At 34.9% G+C, this 14,463-nt stretch overlaps 1 protein-coding gene across 1 annotated transcript in view; it reads left to right on the top strand.

Moving 5' to 3' along the window:
• Positions 1-14,463, top strand: part of LOC149772781 (sodium- and chloride-dependent glycine transporter 2-like) — a 37,807-nt gene that overhangs the window by 19,389 nt on the left and 3,955 nt on the right. The window contains exons 4-14 of the mRNA XM_089947286.1: positions 2,248-2,375; positions 3,213-3,406; positions 4,423-4,561; positions 5,029-5,163; positions 5,988-6,091; positions 6,483-6,607; positions 7,933-8,045; positions 9,850-9,978; positions 10,504-10,603; positions 13,576-13,682; positions 14,010-14,180. Coding sequence (XP_089803412.1) covers positions 2,248-2,375; positions 3,213-3,406; positions 4,423-4,561; positions 5,029-5,163; positions 5,988-6,091; positions 6,483-6,607; positions 7,933-8,045; positions 9,850-9,978; positions 10,504-10,603; positions 13,576-13,682; positions 14,010-14,180 — 1,445 coding nt within the window. The remainder of the gene's footprint in view (positions 1-2,247; positions 2,376-3,212; positions 3,407-4,422; positions 4,562-5,028; positions 5,164-5,987; positions 6,092-6,482; positions 6,608-7,932; positions 8,046-9,849; positions 9,979-10,503; positions 10,604-13,575; positions 13,683-14,009; positions 14,181-14,463) is intronic.

Genomic DNA, 14,463 nt, shown 5'->3' with positions numbered 1-14,463 from the left:
CCGATAAATTCAGTCAATAATCAAAAAATTTCGTAAAATCTACAAAAATACCAAATATATATTACTTCCAGATTAAATGGAAAATTGGGTGCAATGCGCATTCATTCACAATGTGGCTGCAAATTGCCATTTTAAGTAGACCAAAGTGTCATTTTATTTTGAAAGTTAGGTCTTGCGCGCGACTAAGTTCAGATTTATCTGGGCGGAGTTATGTGCGTATTATTAATGTTGTTGTTGTGTAATGATGAATCTGCGCTTGTGCATTTAGTTTGGAATACGGCATACATTCAGTTACTTTGTTTCTTGTAGTGTATTTTGTTTATATATTTAAGCCTTAGGTAGAAAAAGAAAATGAGCATATAATAAAACGGTTACTGAATTTGTATGGGAAAATATGAACTCTTTTAGTCGGATGAATATACTGCACTACCAAGGTCGTGCAGTATTTCCATCCAAAAAACTCGTTCATATTTTCTCATACAAATGCAGTAACATATAAATATGTGACGTCATAATGTTTACCTATAGGTCATAATGCTAGAACAACCGCTCTGGTGGCCTAGCAGTTGGAGAGTCCGCCTCTAATGCAGGAGGTCTCGGGTTAGAACCCTGGCAGAGTCATACCAAAGACTTATAAATGTGGTACTTAGAGATGCCTCGCCAGGCGCTCAGCATTAAGAGCATAGTGTGACTGGGTGGGGCATGATGCTACATGTCTGAGGCATGATGCCCCAGTGTTAGACATCACTACAAACTGCCACATTGCAGACATCGTAGCGATATGACCGAAATATTGTTAAAGCTACGTTAAAAATCCAAATCTCTCTCTCTCTCTCTCTCTCTCACACACACACACACACACACACAGACACACACACACACACACACACTCCGAACTTCGACAAGATAGGTAAATAACTTACAACAAACTATATTTGTCAACGTTCATTGTTTTTTAAAGGACATAACATAAATTAGATATTATGTAAAAAGAGAAATATATACAAAGAGAAATAAAATTATAAAACAATCTGCAGATAAACCAAATATTTTAACATCAACTAGTCTTTAAATATGAAAATGTATTCCCCTGTCAACAGAACAATATCCAAGGGGAGTAAATCTTGCTAAAATAAATTTATATAGAATTATGGCGGATGGCCCATACTAGTTTCACTCCATTTACGAGATCGAAATACCGATAGTCTAGGTTATTCCAATAAAGTATAACTTTTTAAAAAATAAATTCAGTACATTTCCTCATGTGATAATATAATCTTCCATTAGTGTTATTTAAAATCAATGTACGAAACTCGTCCAGTAATTTAAATCTTGTACTCAGCAAGGCTCGCAACAGACATAAATTATTCAACCCATTTCATAAATTTCGTTTGTAATGAACATTCATGTAATATTCTCTTTTGAGGAATTGTAGTAATCATTTTACATTTTATCATGTTTCAGCACAATATTGCAAATTCAGACTGAATGCTAATGCATAATATAAAAGTTGAGAAATACTAATTACAATGAAGCAATAAATGGCAGTTAATATATTGCACAATAAACCGCTTATGACAGATATAGATTATTTTGTTCCATTTGTTGCCGATAAACGAATCTCAAGCTAGACATGTGTACCGTTGCTACTTTACTTTTTAAAATAGAAATAGGTGGGACAGATAAAATGCAATGAGCAATATATTACGTCCGTTCGACTTTTATACAACCAATAAAATCTTGTCCCATCGTTACACCAAACAATTTATATGATAAAATGACATAGACCCATGTAAATCTCACACATTGGAAGGCTTATGGAAGAACTAACCATCATCGTCGTTCTAAGGTACTTCTTTAATTTGCTATACAATTTGAATAAAGATGTTCCCATATTATTTTATTTTCTTCCAAAACCCTGATATTCAAAGACACGTTTAAACTGAATGTAATCTGCAAGGATTTTAATAAAAAGGTGTGTAGCAAACGACATTTTAACTTCGAAAGGACGATATATCAAGGCAAACTAAATTATTATGCAAGTAACTGATTAAATGTATGTTGTTGGTGCTTAAATTTCACCTTTTCATTGCGTTTTATATATACCTAACATCGCCTTAGTTTTTCGCAAGATCAAACCTTTGTTAATATAAAACATCTTATGCACATTCTATCCATGTCAAAAAATTATTATTATTATTATTATTATTATTATTATTATTAATATTATTATTTGTATTATTTCAGGTATTGGTATTTCCATGGCTCTAATATCCATCGTTGTCGCTATCTATTACAACGTCATTATGGCCTACACTTTGTTCTACTTCTTCTCTTCCATGCAGGGCACATTACCTTGGACCGTGTGCAAACCGGTAAAAATATATCATAAACTTTATTTTTCTCTCATAAAAAACAGAATTGAAGTTGAACCAATTCTGTGCGATGTGGGAGGCTGTATGGCTTATTTTAAGTGTTTAGAACTTTACATAATATCTCTGTTCGCTTATATGTCGGGTCCGATTGTAAATTGACTGGCACTGATCTGCCATCTCATAATGCCCCAGCAGAGTTTGGCATATTAAGTTTTTGGGAGTAATCAGTAAAACATACAACATAGACCCTGGTCTGCCTGTACATTTAGCGACGGCTGATCTTTCTCTGTTGTTGGCAGTGGTACTCAACATATAAGAAAGTATTGACTGTAAGTCAACAAAACAGGAAGGCAGTGTGTATCTATTGCCATTGTCATAGCTCGCAGCTTTTAATATTTTGAAGTATCAATAATCTTAGCCAAAACGTGTCAAGCATTTCAGGTGTTATAAATATACTGGATTATACATCAGCTAATTTACTAAACTTGAAAGACTAATGAAAATATTCCTCAATTCGACTCTTAACTACGTTAAGAATTCAAACACTTGATTGTCATATTGTATCTTTAGCGTGAATCCAAATTTTTAGTTATATCAGAAAACTACTAATTTGCATCTTTTACGAATTTAGAATTGGATTGTCTACCTGTACATCTGTGGAGCTCACACACACACACACACACACACACACACACACTTATACTGAAAGTATTACTGATCTATTTCACATACAGTGTCCTTCCAGTATCTGTCAAACGACCATGTTTAGATAGATGTATACCAGCTCTCGTAATGTTTCTCATTTTTGTGATCGTATAACTGTGCTCACTTACCTAGGAGTGGAAGCAATATGGATGTGTAGAGCAGACGACAAGGAAATTGAAATACTGTAACGATACAGTGGTTATTAAGAACAACATGACGGACTGCCGTTGCACTCTGGATGCTGTCTTTGATTCAAGTCTCCCCTTCAACTGTACCAATACCAGCTATTATGGGGAACCGACGTCATCGGCCGAGATATTCTTCTAGTAAGCATTATTTTCTAATCTCTTGTACACATGCAATATTCCGATAACGTCCTCGATTTTTCTGACACTCAGAGCTGAATACAAAACTTTATTTGGATTTTTCGCTCGGCAATGTTTGAAATGTTATGCAAATTTATAAAGAGCTCAATGTCTTAAAATCGTTTTAGCAGTGTTTCTTGCATGACTTAGAAAATCACAATATCAATGTTACTCTGAATTTTTCCGTCTCCGGTCTCGCAGATGTTCCTATAGTTACATTTCCTCTTTTCGTAGGAATTGCAATGCTAACTATTTTAGTGCATATTAATAAAACGATATTTGTAATGGACAGTGTTCACTGCATGCTGACATTAATTATAGCAATACAAGATAAAACATTAAATAAACAATAGGGAACGATGGTGGAAAAAAATTCACAAGGATGACGTCTTTCGACTGCAGTTCATTCACATTTTCGTCAATAGTACATGTTACTATTTCTGCCCTTAGTCTGTATCTATGTTGCAGATGAAGATAACTAACTCTGTCACATCCTTGTTTTATGCGTGTTTTACATGTTCAAAAGTATTTTGTACATAGCGGTTGCTTTCTGTTAATTAGTTATGTATTTGGCAATAAAAAAAAAGATATTTTAAGCACGAACTCTTGTTAAATTCTTAAGCATTCTTAACGCAGGATTTAAAGGGCAATGTTTGTATTCTCAAAGCTATCACCGTCAAACTGTGAAATACGTAGATTGGCATGCCAAATGTATTATACGTGTCTATTTAATTTTTGTCTCATGAAAATATGTTACATTTATATTGTTAATAGCGAAAAAAAAGATATAATTGTTACCTTTCGCTTAATAAATTCAATGTGATTTCCATACAATGTGTGAGCACAAGTTATCTTACTATGTCAGTTTAGCGGAATCTGACTTTAAAAATCGAAAGACGACAGAAATATTTCTGGCATTTTGATTCGAATCATATTCACTCCGTCTAGTCTATAGGTAACGAATTATTTCTTTTCAGTAAAGAGGTCATCCAGAAGTCTGCAAACATGTATCCCGAGGACCTAGGAGCCCCAATCTGGAAACTTGCGTTGTGCCTTCTCCTCTCCTGGATCGTTGTTGTCCTGTGTCTCATCAAGGGAGTGAAGTCCTCCGGAAAGGCAAGTTAACTTTGTATTAATTGATAAACACATGAAATAAAATGAAATTAATTGTCAGTGTAAATCATAAATACATTCTAAGCAAATTGCATAAATCCACTCGCTCAGAAAGGAGGCACTGTGCATGAAACAATTTTTAAGAAGGATAAATAAATACCATTGTTTTGTATATGCAGGATGAATGGACATATTACCTTGGGTTTAATGTAGGGAGATATGCGCATGCAAGTATGCAAATACAAAATGATATATTTCTTGTTCAGTGTCACTAAATTTGAGCAGGCTGATACAAATATTATTTTACTTGGGTTTTAATTTAGTTTAATTTTGTTTCTGTCTGTGTTTGGAAAAGATGCTAAATGCAAAATAACCAAAATAATACCTAACATCTAAAGCAATGATTGTTCTTTTTTACGTATGTCTGGTCTTCGGTAGTCTTAAAGCTTGTAGTTATTTGTATCTTTCAGGTGGTGTACTTTACGGCTACCTTCCCGTACATAATACTTTTGATTCTTCTGGTTCGAGGCTGCACGCTAGATGGAGCCATAGACGGAGTAATATATTTTGTTGTTCCTAAATGGGAAAAGTTGCTGGACCATAAGGTAAGCATAACTACTAGCTATCATTTCTTGTTTCAATTAGATATTTGCATATATTATTTCTCAAGACTTAGTAGCAAGATCATATAACTAGAACTATAAAACCGTATTATATTTCCAGGAGATGGCTCTGTTAGACATTGGGTATTAAGTTTAGGAAATAACAACATCAAATAAGCAACCAAGCACATGCATGACAAAATATTGTTGGAGATTACGTCTAATTCTAAATTCCCTATACAGAGGAATAATAAATATTGAAAATGTGATATTTTTGTATGCTTGATGCTTTCAAACACGTGTTTCCTCAAAACATCACAAGGCATTCATAAAATGAACCAATTTCAAATCGATAGAATTCATAAGACTTGGAACTAAAACTTGGCAATATTCGCAGGAATACGAACGAAGCAGTAAACATCTTGATCACATTGACACATGATATGGAAAATTACTTTGGTGATCAAAACTCGAAATAAGATTTTTGAAATTTATGTATGTGGCAAAAGTTCAATTTCAACATAGTAATTATTTCAAACATTGAAAGCACGCATTGTAATTGCGAGAACGAGGAAAAGTGTTCAGTATCATAAGACTTAGTGTTCCTTCTTTGATGCAAATAAATTTCATTTTGTTCACAAATATTATATTTTAAGACAAAATAAAAGGAATAAAATATCCTTGGTGCTAGATTTGACACATTAAATGTACTTTCGGTAACCATGCCCTCCTGAAGTTTGATTCTAACATATGTAATTCTTGTTGTTTTCAGGTTTGGATTGCTTTTCAATTTTAGTTCTAACATGTGTTATTCTTGTTGCCTTTAGGTTTGGGTTGCTGCTGCGGGTCAGATGTTCTTTTCCCTTAACGTATCATTTGGTGGCATCATCATGTTTGGGAGTTACAATAAGTTTAAGAATAATGTATATGGGTAAGCATGTGTTAAAACTATTCTGTGTGTGTGTGTGTGTGTGCATGTGTATATATGTGTGTGTGTGTGTGTTTGTATATATGTGTGTGTGTGCATGTGTGTGTGTGCATGTGTGTGTGTGTGTGTGTGTGTGTGTTGCAAATATTAGTATATTTTCTCTCTCTCCGTGTTTACAGAGCGAAACCTCTGTGTTTTATGTTCAGTTCAGATTTATTAAAATTGGCTTCAGATATCATTTAGCGATTTTAAAATGCCTACCTTTCACAAGTTCACTCTACCTACCTTTACAAAATTTTCCTATCATAGCACGTGAAAAAGGTCAAATTCCATTACGTATTTGATTTAAGATAATTTGATAGCAACTGGAACTTCTGTATTCTTCACTTTACAGTGACGCCTTGTTGATTAGCATCATGGACGTAGTAACGAGTATCATTGCGGGTTTTGTGATTTTCACAACTTTTGGTGGAATGGCCAAATCTATAGGAGTGGACGTACAAGACGTAGCAAATAAAGGTACATAAGTGAGAACATGTTCAACGCCAGAAAAATACTGTATTAATGTAAGGTCTATTAAATATTCATAATTAGTCTCGTATAAAGGATTATATGAATGGACGTCATGTCCACACCAAATAAACATTCTAAAAGCAGGATTATCACTCTTTTGCTGGATGCAACAAAAGCATATGTTGTAAGATAAGATGTTTTTATAAATAATAAGTTTTTAAAAATAATTATTTTTTTCCTCGTCTTTATATTCACACATCCGGAATGTGTTTGAAGAGTATTATGTTACTTTAACACATTAACCCCTGGTGACGAGTTTAAGTAGCAGGAGGTTGTAGCCTACTGCCGAGCTCTGTAGCGTCAAGATTATGTATGATACACTAAAGTGGGTAGTGTTACAGAAAGATAGACAGATGTAGTTCTACAATGATACCAAACAAATCTGGAATTTCTAGTTGCACTACAAAATACAGAGGGAAAAGGCTCATTTTTTGGACCCGATCTTGTTCTACCCAAAATTCACTCGTGGTCGGAATCCGATTTTGTGTCCGGAATTTAGACTCTTATGTCTCAGATCTAAGGCAGACCGGTATGAACTGCAAACAGACGGATAAACCTTCGCAAAAAGTAGATTAAGATGGGCCTTTGGAATAAAGGGTGGTCTCGATACTCTAACTTTTACCCTTCTACTCATGCGGGAGCCAAATAGACAATGAAAAACGATGTTTCTAACACAACTAGGCAACATGTTATTGGAAGATCACCTGGAAGTTTGTGTTTCAGGATTTATTCAGAAAAAGCTTTCAAAATGTGTTTCCTACTCGAATTTCAGACGGAAACGACAAAAGCCTCCGGGGTTAATGTGGTAAGGGCCACTTCGTCAAAGATAATTTTGGTCCAAGGGAAGAAACTCGCATCATTTCACTTAAATTTACTTAACGGTTGCAACATTTGGAAATGTCAATTAATTTATTAAATAATTGTAAAGAAAAACAGCAATCTCCTCAGAATAAGTAATATAATAATGACAATGGATCTTTGATTGTGTATACATTCCAAATTCCAAATTCCGCTTTTCGTCTCAGGTAGTGTGGAATTTATAACTGAGGGAAGGTGCTATCACTGGATCAATGGATATTAGATAAAGCTGTGTGATAAAATGAAGTGAATTTCTGAATCTGGAGAAATAATATTTTAATACGTGTTAGAACATTTTAATTTGCCTGTACGGAGGTTCGAACACGGGTCCCGGGTTATGGTACCCATATAATTGTGCCACGAAGACGACGACAATGATGATGATATTATTATTATTATTATTATTATTACAGGATATGGCCTGGCCTTTGTTGCTTACCCCGAAGCCCTGACTAATTTGCCACCTCCACAACTTTGGTCTGTTCTCTTCTTCTTCATGCTTTTTACTCTTGGACTCGACAGCGAGGTTCGTGTAACAAATACTCCATTCTATCTATCTATCTATCTATCTATCTATCTATCTATCTATCTATCTATCTATCTGTCTATATTTCTATCTCTTGTTTCCTTGTTCAATTTTTATGTTTGTAATATTTTATTTTCATGTTTTGTGTAATATTTATATACCCTGCCTCATTGTAGACAGGGGTGGGGATATCATTTTATTTTCTTGTCCGTCAGTGACAAAGACATTCTCGTTGGTGCCGATTGTCCCAAGTTTTTATTGATTGCCATGAATTTGGTAGTATATTTACAAAGTTCTTGTGTGTACTTATAATATATGTGTTAATATATTTACAGTGTTTGTCCATATTATCTGGGATGTCTGCCCTGTGTATTTATTTGGATATATATATATATATATATATATATATATATATATATATATATATATATATATATATATATATATATATATATATGGAGAAGCAGGTGGAAGGAAAAAACTCTTGTCTCAGTTTGTACAAGAGTAGCCTCTCTTTCTCACCGTCCTGTAGAAGCTTCCCCTTAATAATACCTTAATTTACGTTTCTTAAACATACGCTGTTTGGGTCATACATTGAGATACAGTGTTTGTGCTTGAAACCGCGTGTATAATTATATTTGTCATACAAGAAAAGTTTTATGTTATTGGCATGAAACAATATAAAAGAGTAAACGAAGTACCGGCGCGTGTAGTCTCTTTTTCCATAATGGTCAATATAACTATTATTTCGTTCAAGAAACTTAAAATATATGTTTTCATTTTACAGTATTCGGTTTAATTTCTTTTTTTCTTCTTCCTGTCATACCATATCTATTTTAGTATAGAAAGACGTGTTTGCTATACAAAACTATTATACCATAGAAATGTAGTCTTTTACCAATGTCGAAGACTGCCTCGTACCATGCATATATAGGTTAACGGCAACTTTACGGATCGATTTGGGGGCACCGAGTGGCCGAGTGGTTTAAAGCGCTCTCCTTTACGGATCACTGCCATCTCACCTCTGTATGTGTGGGTTCGAGTCTTGGATTCGGCCAATGTTGGTATGTGTGAAAGCTTTCCAGTAGCTTCTCGTAGGTTGGTGGTTCTTTCCTTGGTTTTCCCGGGTTCTTCCTCCACCATTAATACTGGCCGCCATGTATAGCCTATCGTGTGCTGAAAAATGGCGTTAAACCCCACAACAACAACAACAACGCCTCGATTTGTTAGGGATTTCCTGCGTTACTCTATCAGGACTCCATGCAATTGATACTTTCGTAGTAAAGACCTTTGCTTGTGTATTTTAGTATCATATACTCAATATATTAAAGATGTAGGCTATTGAAAAGTCATTCATCCTTTGGCAGGCTTTCGGGGTTTCAGCGAAATTCATAACCCTTTATTTCGAGTGAACATTGTATTTCTAAGCAGCAAAATCAAAATCTTCTTCATGTTGAAAACTTGGATAAAACAATCCTGGATCCATACCATATGCATCTATTTATATTGTAAAATAAACTTTCGCATGTAGATCTGAAGTATGGCACTTGAGTTCTTTTCGCTTCGAACTAAATTGATTTTTTTAAAAGAAAAGTATTCATATTTCATTTGAATTCACACCATGAATAAAAAACTTTTTTAGAGTCAATATTCCCTCCAATTAACACTCTTGAGGGCTAAAAGATGAGATAATAATATTTGTGCCCTCAGTTTGCCCTCATGGTGGCAAACGTTCTGAATTATATTTTTGTTTGTTTCGCACTCTTTAAGGACACAGTTTGTCACTGTATGTGTTTCATTTTAGTTTGCGCTTTTGGAGACAGCACTCACATGCCTTCAGGACGAATTTCCTCAACTTAGAAAGTACAAGAGCCACATGTGCGTCGGTTTAGGAATAGGGTGCTATCTTACCGCCCTGCCCTGCATTACACCTGTAAGTTCCAATGGTAGCATGTATCATTACAAGTGCAAAGCTTACATCACCAACAAAATCCATTTATAAAACCATGAACGTTATTAATAAGAAGTGTTATTATTATTATTATTATTATTATTATTATTATTATTAGTTTTATTATTATTATTATTATTATTATTATTATTATTATTATTATTGAACCCGAAATAAAATAACACTTCATCACCCCTACATGAGCTTATTTAAAAACAGTAAATATGATACGTTTATGTCTCAAAACAACCCAAATGTTCAACATTATATCAATTCACAACCAACTTTTTCCAACAGGTACTTCAGTTCACTGTAGTGTCGGGAAGAATCATTATTTTAAACCTCTGTTAGGCATTTAACAGATACACACACATATACACACACACACAGATATATATATATATATATATATATATATATATATATATATATATATATATATATATATATATATATATATATATATATATATATATATATATATATAATTTCAAACTTTATCTTTAGGCGGGAGACTATATCGTGGCTCTCATGGACAGTTACGGAGCTGATTTCTCTATGTTATTTGTTGCCACATGCGAAGCTATAGCTGTCATGTGGGTCTATGGTAAGTACATACTATTTTTGTTATGTTCCTTTTGGCATTTTGACATCTAAATAACCAAGTTCAACATTATATCGAGTATTTTAACTGCAACATTACCTTCCATTCCTGGACTGATCCGGTGACCTAGTGGTTAGAACGTTCGACTTGGATGCGGAAATTCGTGTGATCGTCATACCAAAGACTTATAAAAATGGAACTAACAACTGCCTCTCTTGGCGCTCAGCATTAAGAGGTTAGTGTTAGGACTGGATGGCCTGGTGTCAGGATAATTAGACTGGGTGGGACATCATGACACATGTCTGCGGCATGATGCCCCAGTGCTAAACATCGCTATAAAGTGCCACACTGTAGACATCGTAGCGATATCACTGAAATATTTCTAAAGATTCGTTAAAAGTCCGAATAACACACTTCAAATCCATCAATTCCTCTTGTGGCTATCCACATTCTCTCAAAATTTCTCTTTTCGTCATCTTGTTTAGTCCGATGTCCTTCTTTAATCGTTCCTCCAGACATATTTCTCGCTGTACTAGTTAACAATCATTAAAAGAAACATAGTATCAATTGCAAGGATCTCTGTTCGCCCTCATTGACTTATTTACAGGAAAGCAATAAGTATAAAGGAACGACTCTTTAGAAAGGCCCAGGGTTTATCAAAATAGTTTTGATAACTACATATATGTTCCTTTATGCTAGGAATTATATAACATTTCAGCGTGAAATGGAATTGAGTACAACAAGCGACCGATTTTATATTCACTCACGTTTCTTTCTCCCAAGAAACATTACATTTTTGTATTCGTGTCTATACTGTTTAGTTTAATATTAGTGTAATCATCGCTAGCATGAAACCGATCAATCTTAAAAATGTGACCTACAGCATTTTTAATTTTAACAAAAGAATCAAATGTTGACACAATCTTTTTTTTTAAATCGGAATATTGGGCAATCAGTTTTGAGCACGGGACTGTATTTCTCAGACTGGCATAAGATAGCTGACATATAAGAAAATGCTGCACACGTTTCGTATGATGTAAATAGAGCGGTTTAAATGTTAGATTAATTCAAGACAACTGTTTGTTCTATTAAAACTATATTTCACAACGTAACCCCACGTGACAGATCACACTACTCATTATAATGTTTCAAAATATCATCGATTGTGACATAACATACCCATTAAGAATTAACCTAATTCTTCTAGAGCCATCATAATCGATCTGTCCAATAGGATAAACGTGCCTAGCAATAATTATTTTATCAGCAACTATCGAGATGTAAGTAAGCATCTATTTATATATGATATCCTATGCAAATTTACGTTCGTGAGAGTTCCAAACCGCTAGACAAATCATGTATCAGGAGTTATCCAAAAATATACATATACATAACAGTGTCTTCCAATATAATATGTTTTAATCAACAATGCATTTTCCGGTGTTACTTTCTCTGCATTATTGTGGGATGTTAGGGGTGATCAACCTAATCGTTTTCAAACAGTGGTCGAACGGAAGTGTGATCTTATATTAAAGAACAATAATTTCCATCAGATAATTCATCTTATCTGCTGCTCGAACATCCTTCTCAAGTTAAACATGAATTTTAATGACACACATACCCCAGGCACATCAAACGCAGATATGTGCAAACGTTTTGTTTTTAGTGTTTGCTGCTAACATTATGCATAATACCAGAGTAAAAGAGAGCATGCAAACCTATTGTTGTTACATGTATCTAATGTGCATGATTAGGATAAGAAAGTACGCCGGAATCTCTGACCGTTCTGGTGGCCTATGTAGCTAGAGTGTCCAACTCGGATGTAGGAGATTGAGAATTCGAACACCGGACGAGTAATATCAAAAACGTATAAAATGGTATTAGCAGGTTCCGTTCTGAGCGCTTAGCATTAAGAGGTTAGTAAAAGAACTGGTCGACCTGGTATCAGGATACTTTTACTGGGTGGGACATGATGCTACATGTCCGCGGCATGATGTCCCAGTGCTAGAAGTCACTGTCAACTTCCACACTGCATATATCGTAGTGATATGACTAGAAAATTGTTCAAGCTACTTTTAAAAGTTCAAATAAAACACGCGCGCACACACACACACACACACACACACACACACACACGAGCGCACACCAGAAACTCGTATCATATTCATTGTGACTGCTGTTCAATTATATTAACGACCAGCTACCGAACAGCCTAAAAGTGAGTGCGAAACAAAAAAAAAGTGTTTCACTTAGCAGTGTTCTTTACATATTAATTGATTAAGATTAGGCCCTGGAAACGGTTGAATTGCAGAAGGTTCTGCGGGCATCCCCACCCCGGACCCCGCATGATATACAGTCCAGCAAACTCTTCGTAAAATTGTTTAGGTCTCCATCCTTAATGATATACGTGGATCTGCTACTGTCATATTTACTGTCACATTTACTTAAACAGTCATGAAATTGTAAAGATTTAATATCACTTCACCGAAGAGAGAAGGTACGTGCAGGTAAAAGTGATATGCATGTTGTTCAAATGCTCCGCTGAAAATTTGTTGTTTTTATATATTTTCATGTAGCACATATCCGTAACAAATGCAAGGTGTATGTTCCTGAAACTTGACGAATAGTATTATGTTAACATTTGATAAATGAAATTTTGGTTGTATTGGACTATTTTTTTCTGATAAAGTGAATGTGCTCAGGATTGAATTATGTAGCTAAATTTGAAATTTCATCCTAAATAACGACATCATTATTTAAAAAATTCAGTTAAGAAATAAACGACTTAAGGTATATGTATCTGCTGCTTTTCGTTTGTTCATCCTGCGTTAGATGGTTTGATTTTGCAAAGAACTGTGAAAAGAAATAACCCCTTCAACTTAATTGAATATTAGCCCCTCTGAAAATACCTGTAGGTCATATTACCGAGCTGTGACCAATGTTCACCATTTATTACTTGAAATATATAATTTCAGGCGTAAGGAGGTTTATTGGAGATATAACATATATGCTTGGACGTGCTCCGAGGCCTGTTTACTTCTGGGGATTCTGCTGGGTTTTCTGTTCACCGATCCTTATTGGGGTATGTGGAGAGAGAGAGAGAGAGAGAGAGAGAGAGATCTTCTTAGAGTGTCAAAATTGACATTCAGTAAGATGAGTTGGATGGGTTATAAGTGCATATGGTTAAGTTCGCTTGAAGGATATCTTTTCTAACAGATGTATATTTGGCCATTGATGCCGGAAGCTTAGTGAATAACGATGCATCTTTCATGAAAATAAATTAGCAAACTGTAGCATGTGCGATTCGTGTTGGAAAGACGTGAGTAACGTATATCATAATCAAATGGCGTTTTCTAATAACGATATGCGTACTTGCGTAGTGTATATAGTTTGCCATTGTTCTCCACAGCTGCTGTTTGTATACAGAATGGTAGAGTACCGTCCTCCAAAGGTCAACGACAATTTGGAATATCCTGAGTTCGCCCAGGCTATTGGTTGGGCCCTCACCTGTTTTGTGTTGTGTCCGATTCCACTGACCTTCCTCTACATGTTGTTTACAGCCAACGGAGGTCTGTGGCAGGTAAGAAATTATGAAACCAAGGAATTGTAAATCCACGAGAAGGTCAAAACTCTGTAATTTAAACTTTACGCAGAAGTTTGTGCTTTCAAAGCAAAAAGTCAGATATTCTGACCGTAATAATGGTACCTTCCAAGAAGGAAGTATCGTAATTTTTTCAGGATTTTCATTACTTGATTTGTTCTCTTTTATTGCCCCTCGTCATGATGTCACACATGTGTTGCATCAAATTGAAGTCATGTGCGTTTGTGTTAATTCTGAACAGTGTGGAAGGTTGGAGGCTAAG

The sequence above is a fragment of the Sinohyriopsis cumingii genome, unplaced genomic scaffold (assembly GCF_028554795.1).
Source record: "Sinohyriopsis cumingii isolate HCF-2022 unplaced genomic scaffold, ASM2855479v2 utg001176l, whole genome shotgun sequence".
Lineage (NCBI taxonomy): Eukaryota > Metazoa > Mollusca > Bivalvia > Unionida > Unionidae > Sinohyriopsis > Sinohyriopsis cumingii.
This window is presented reverse-complemented; position numbering and strand designations above follow the sequence as displayed.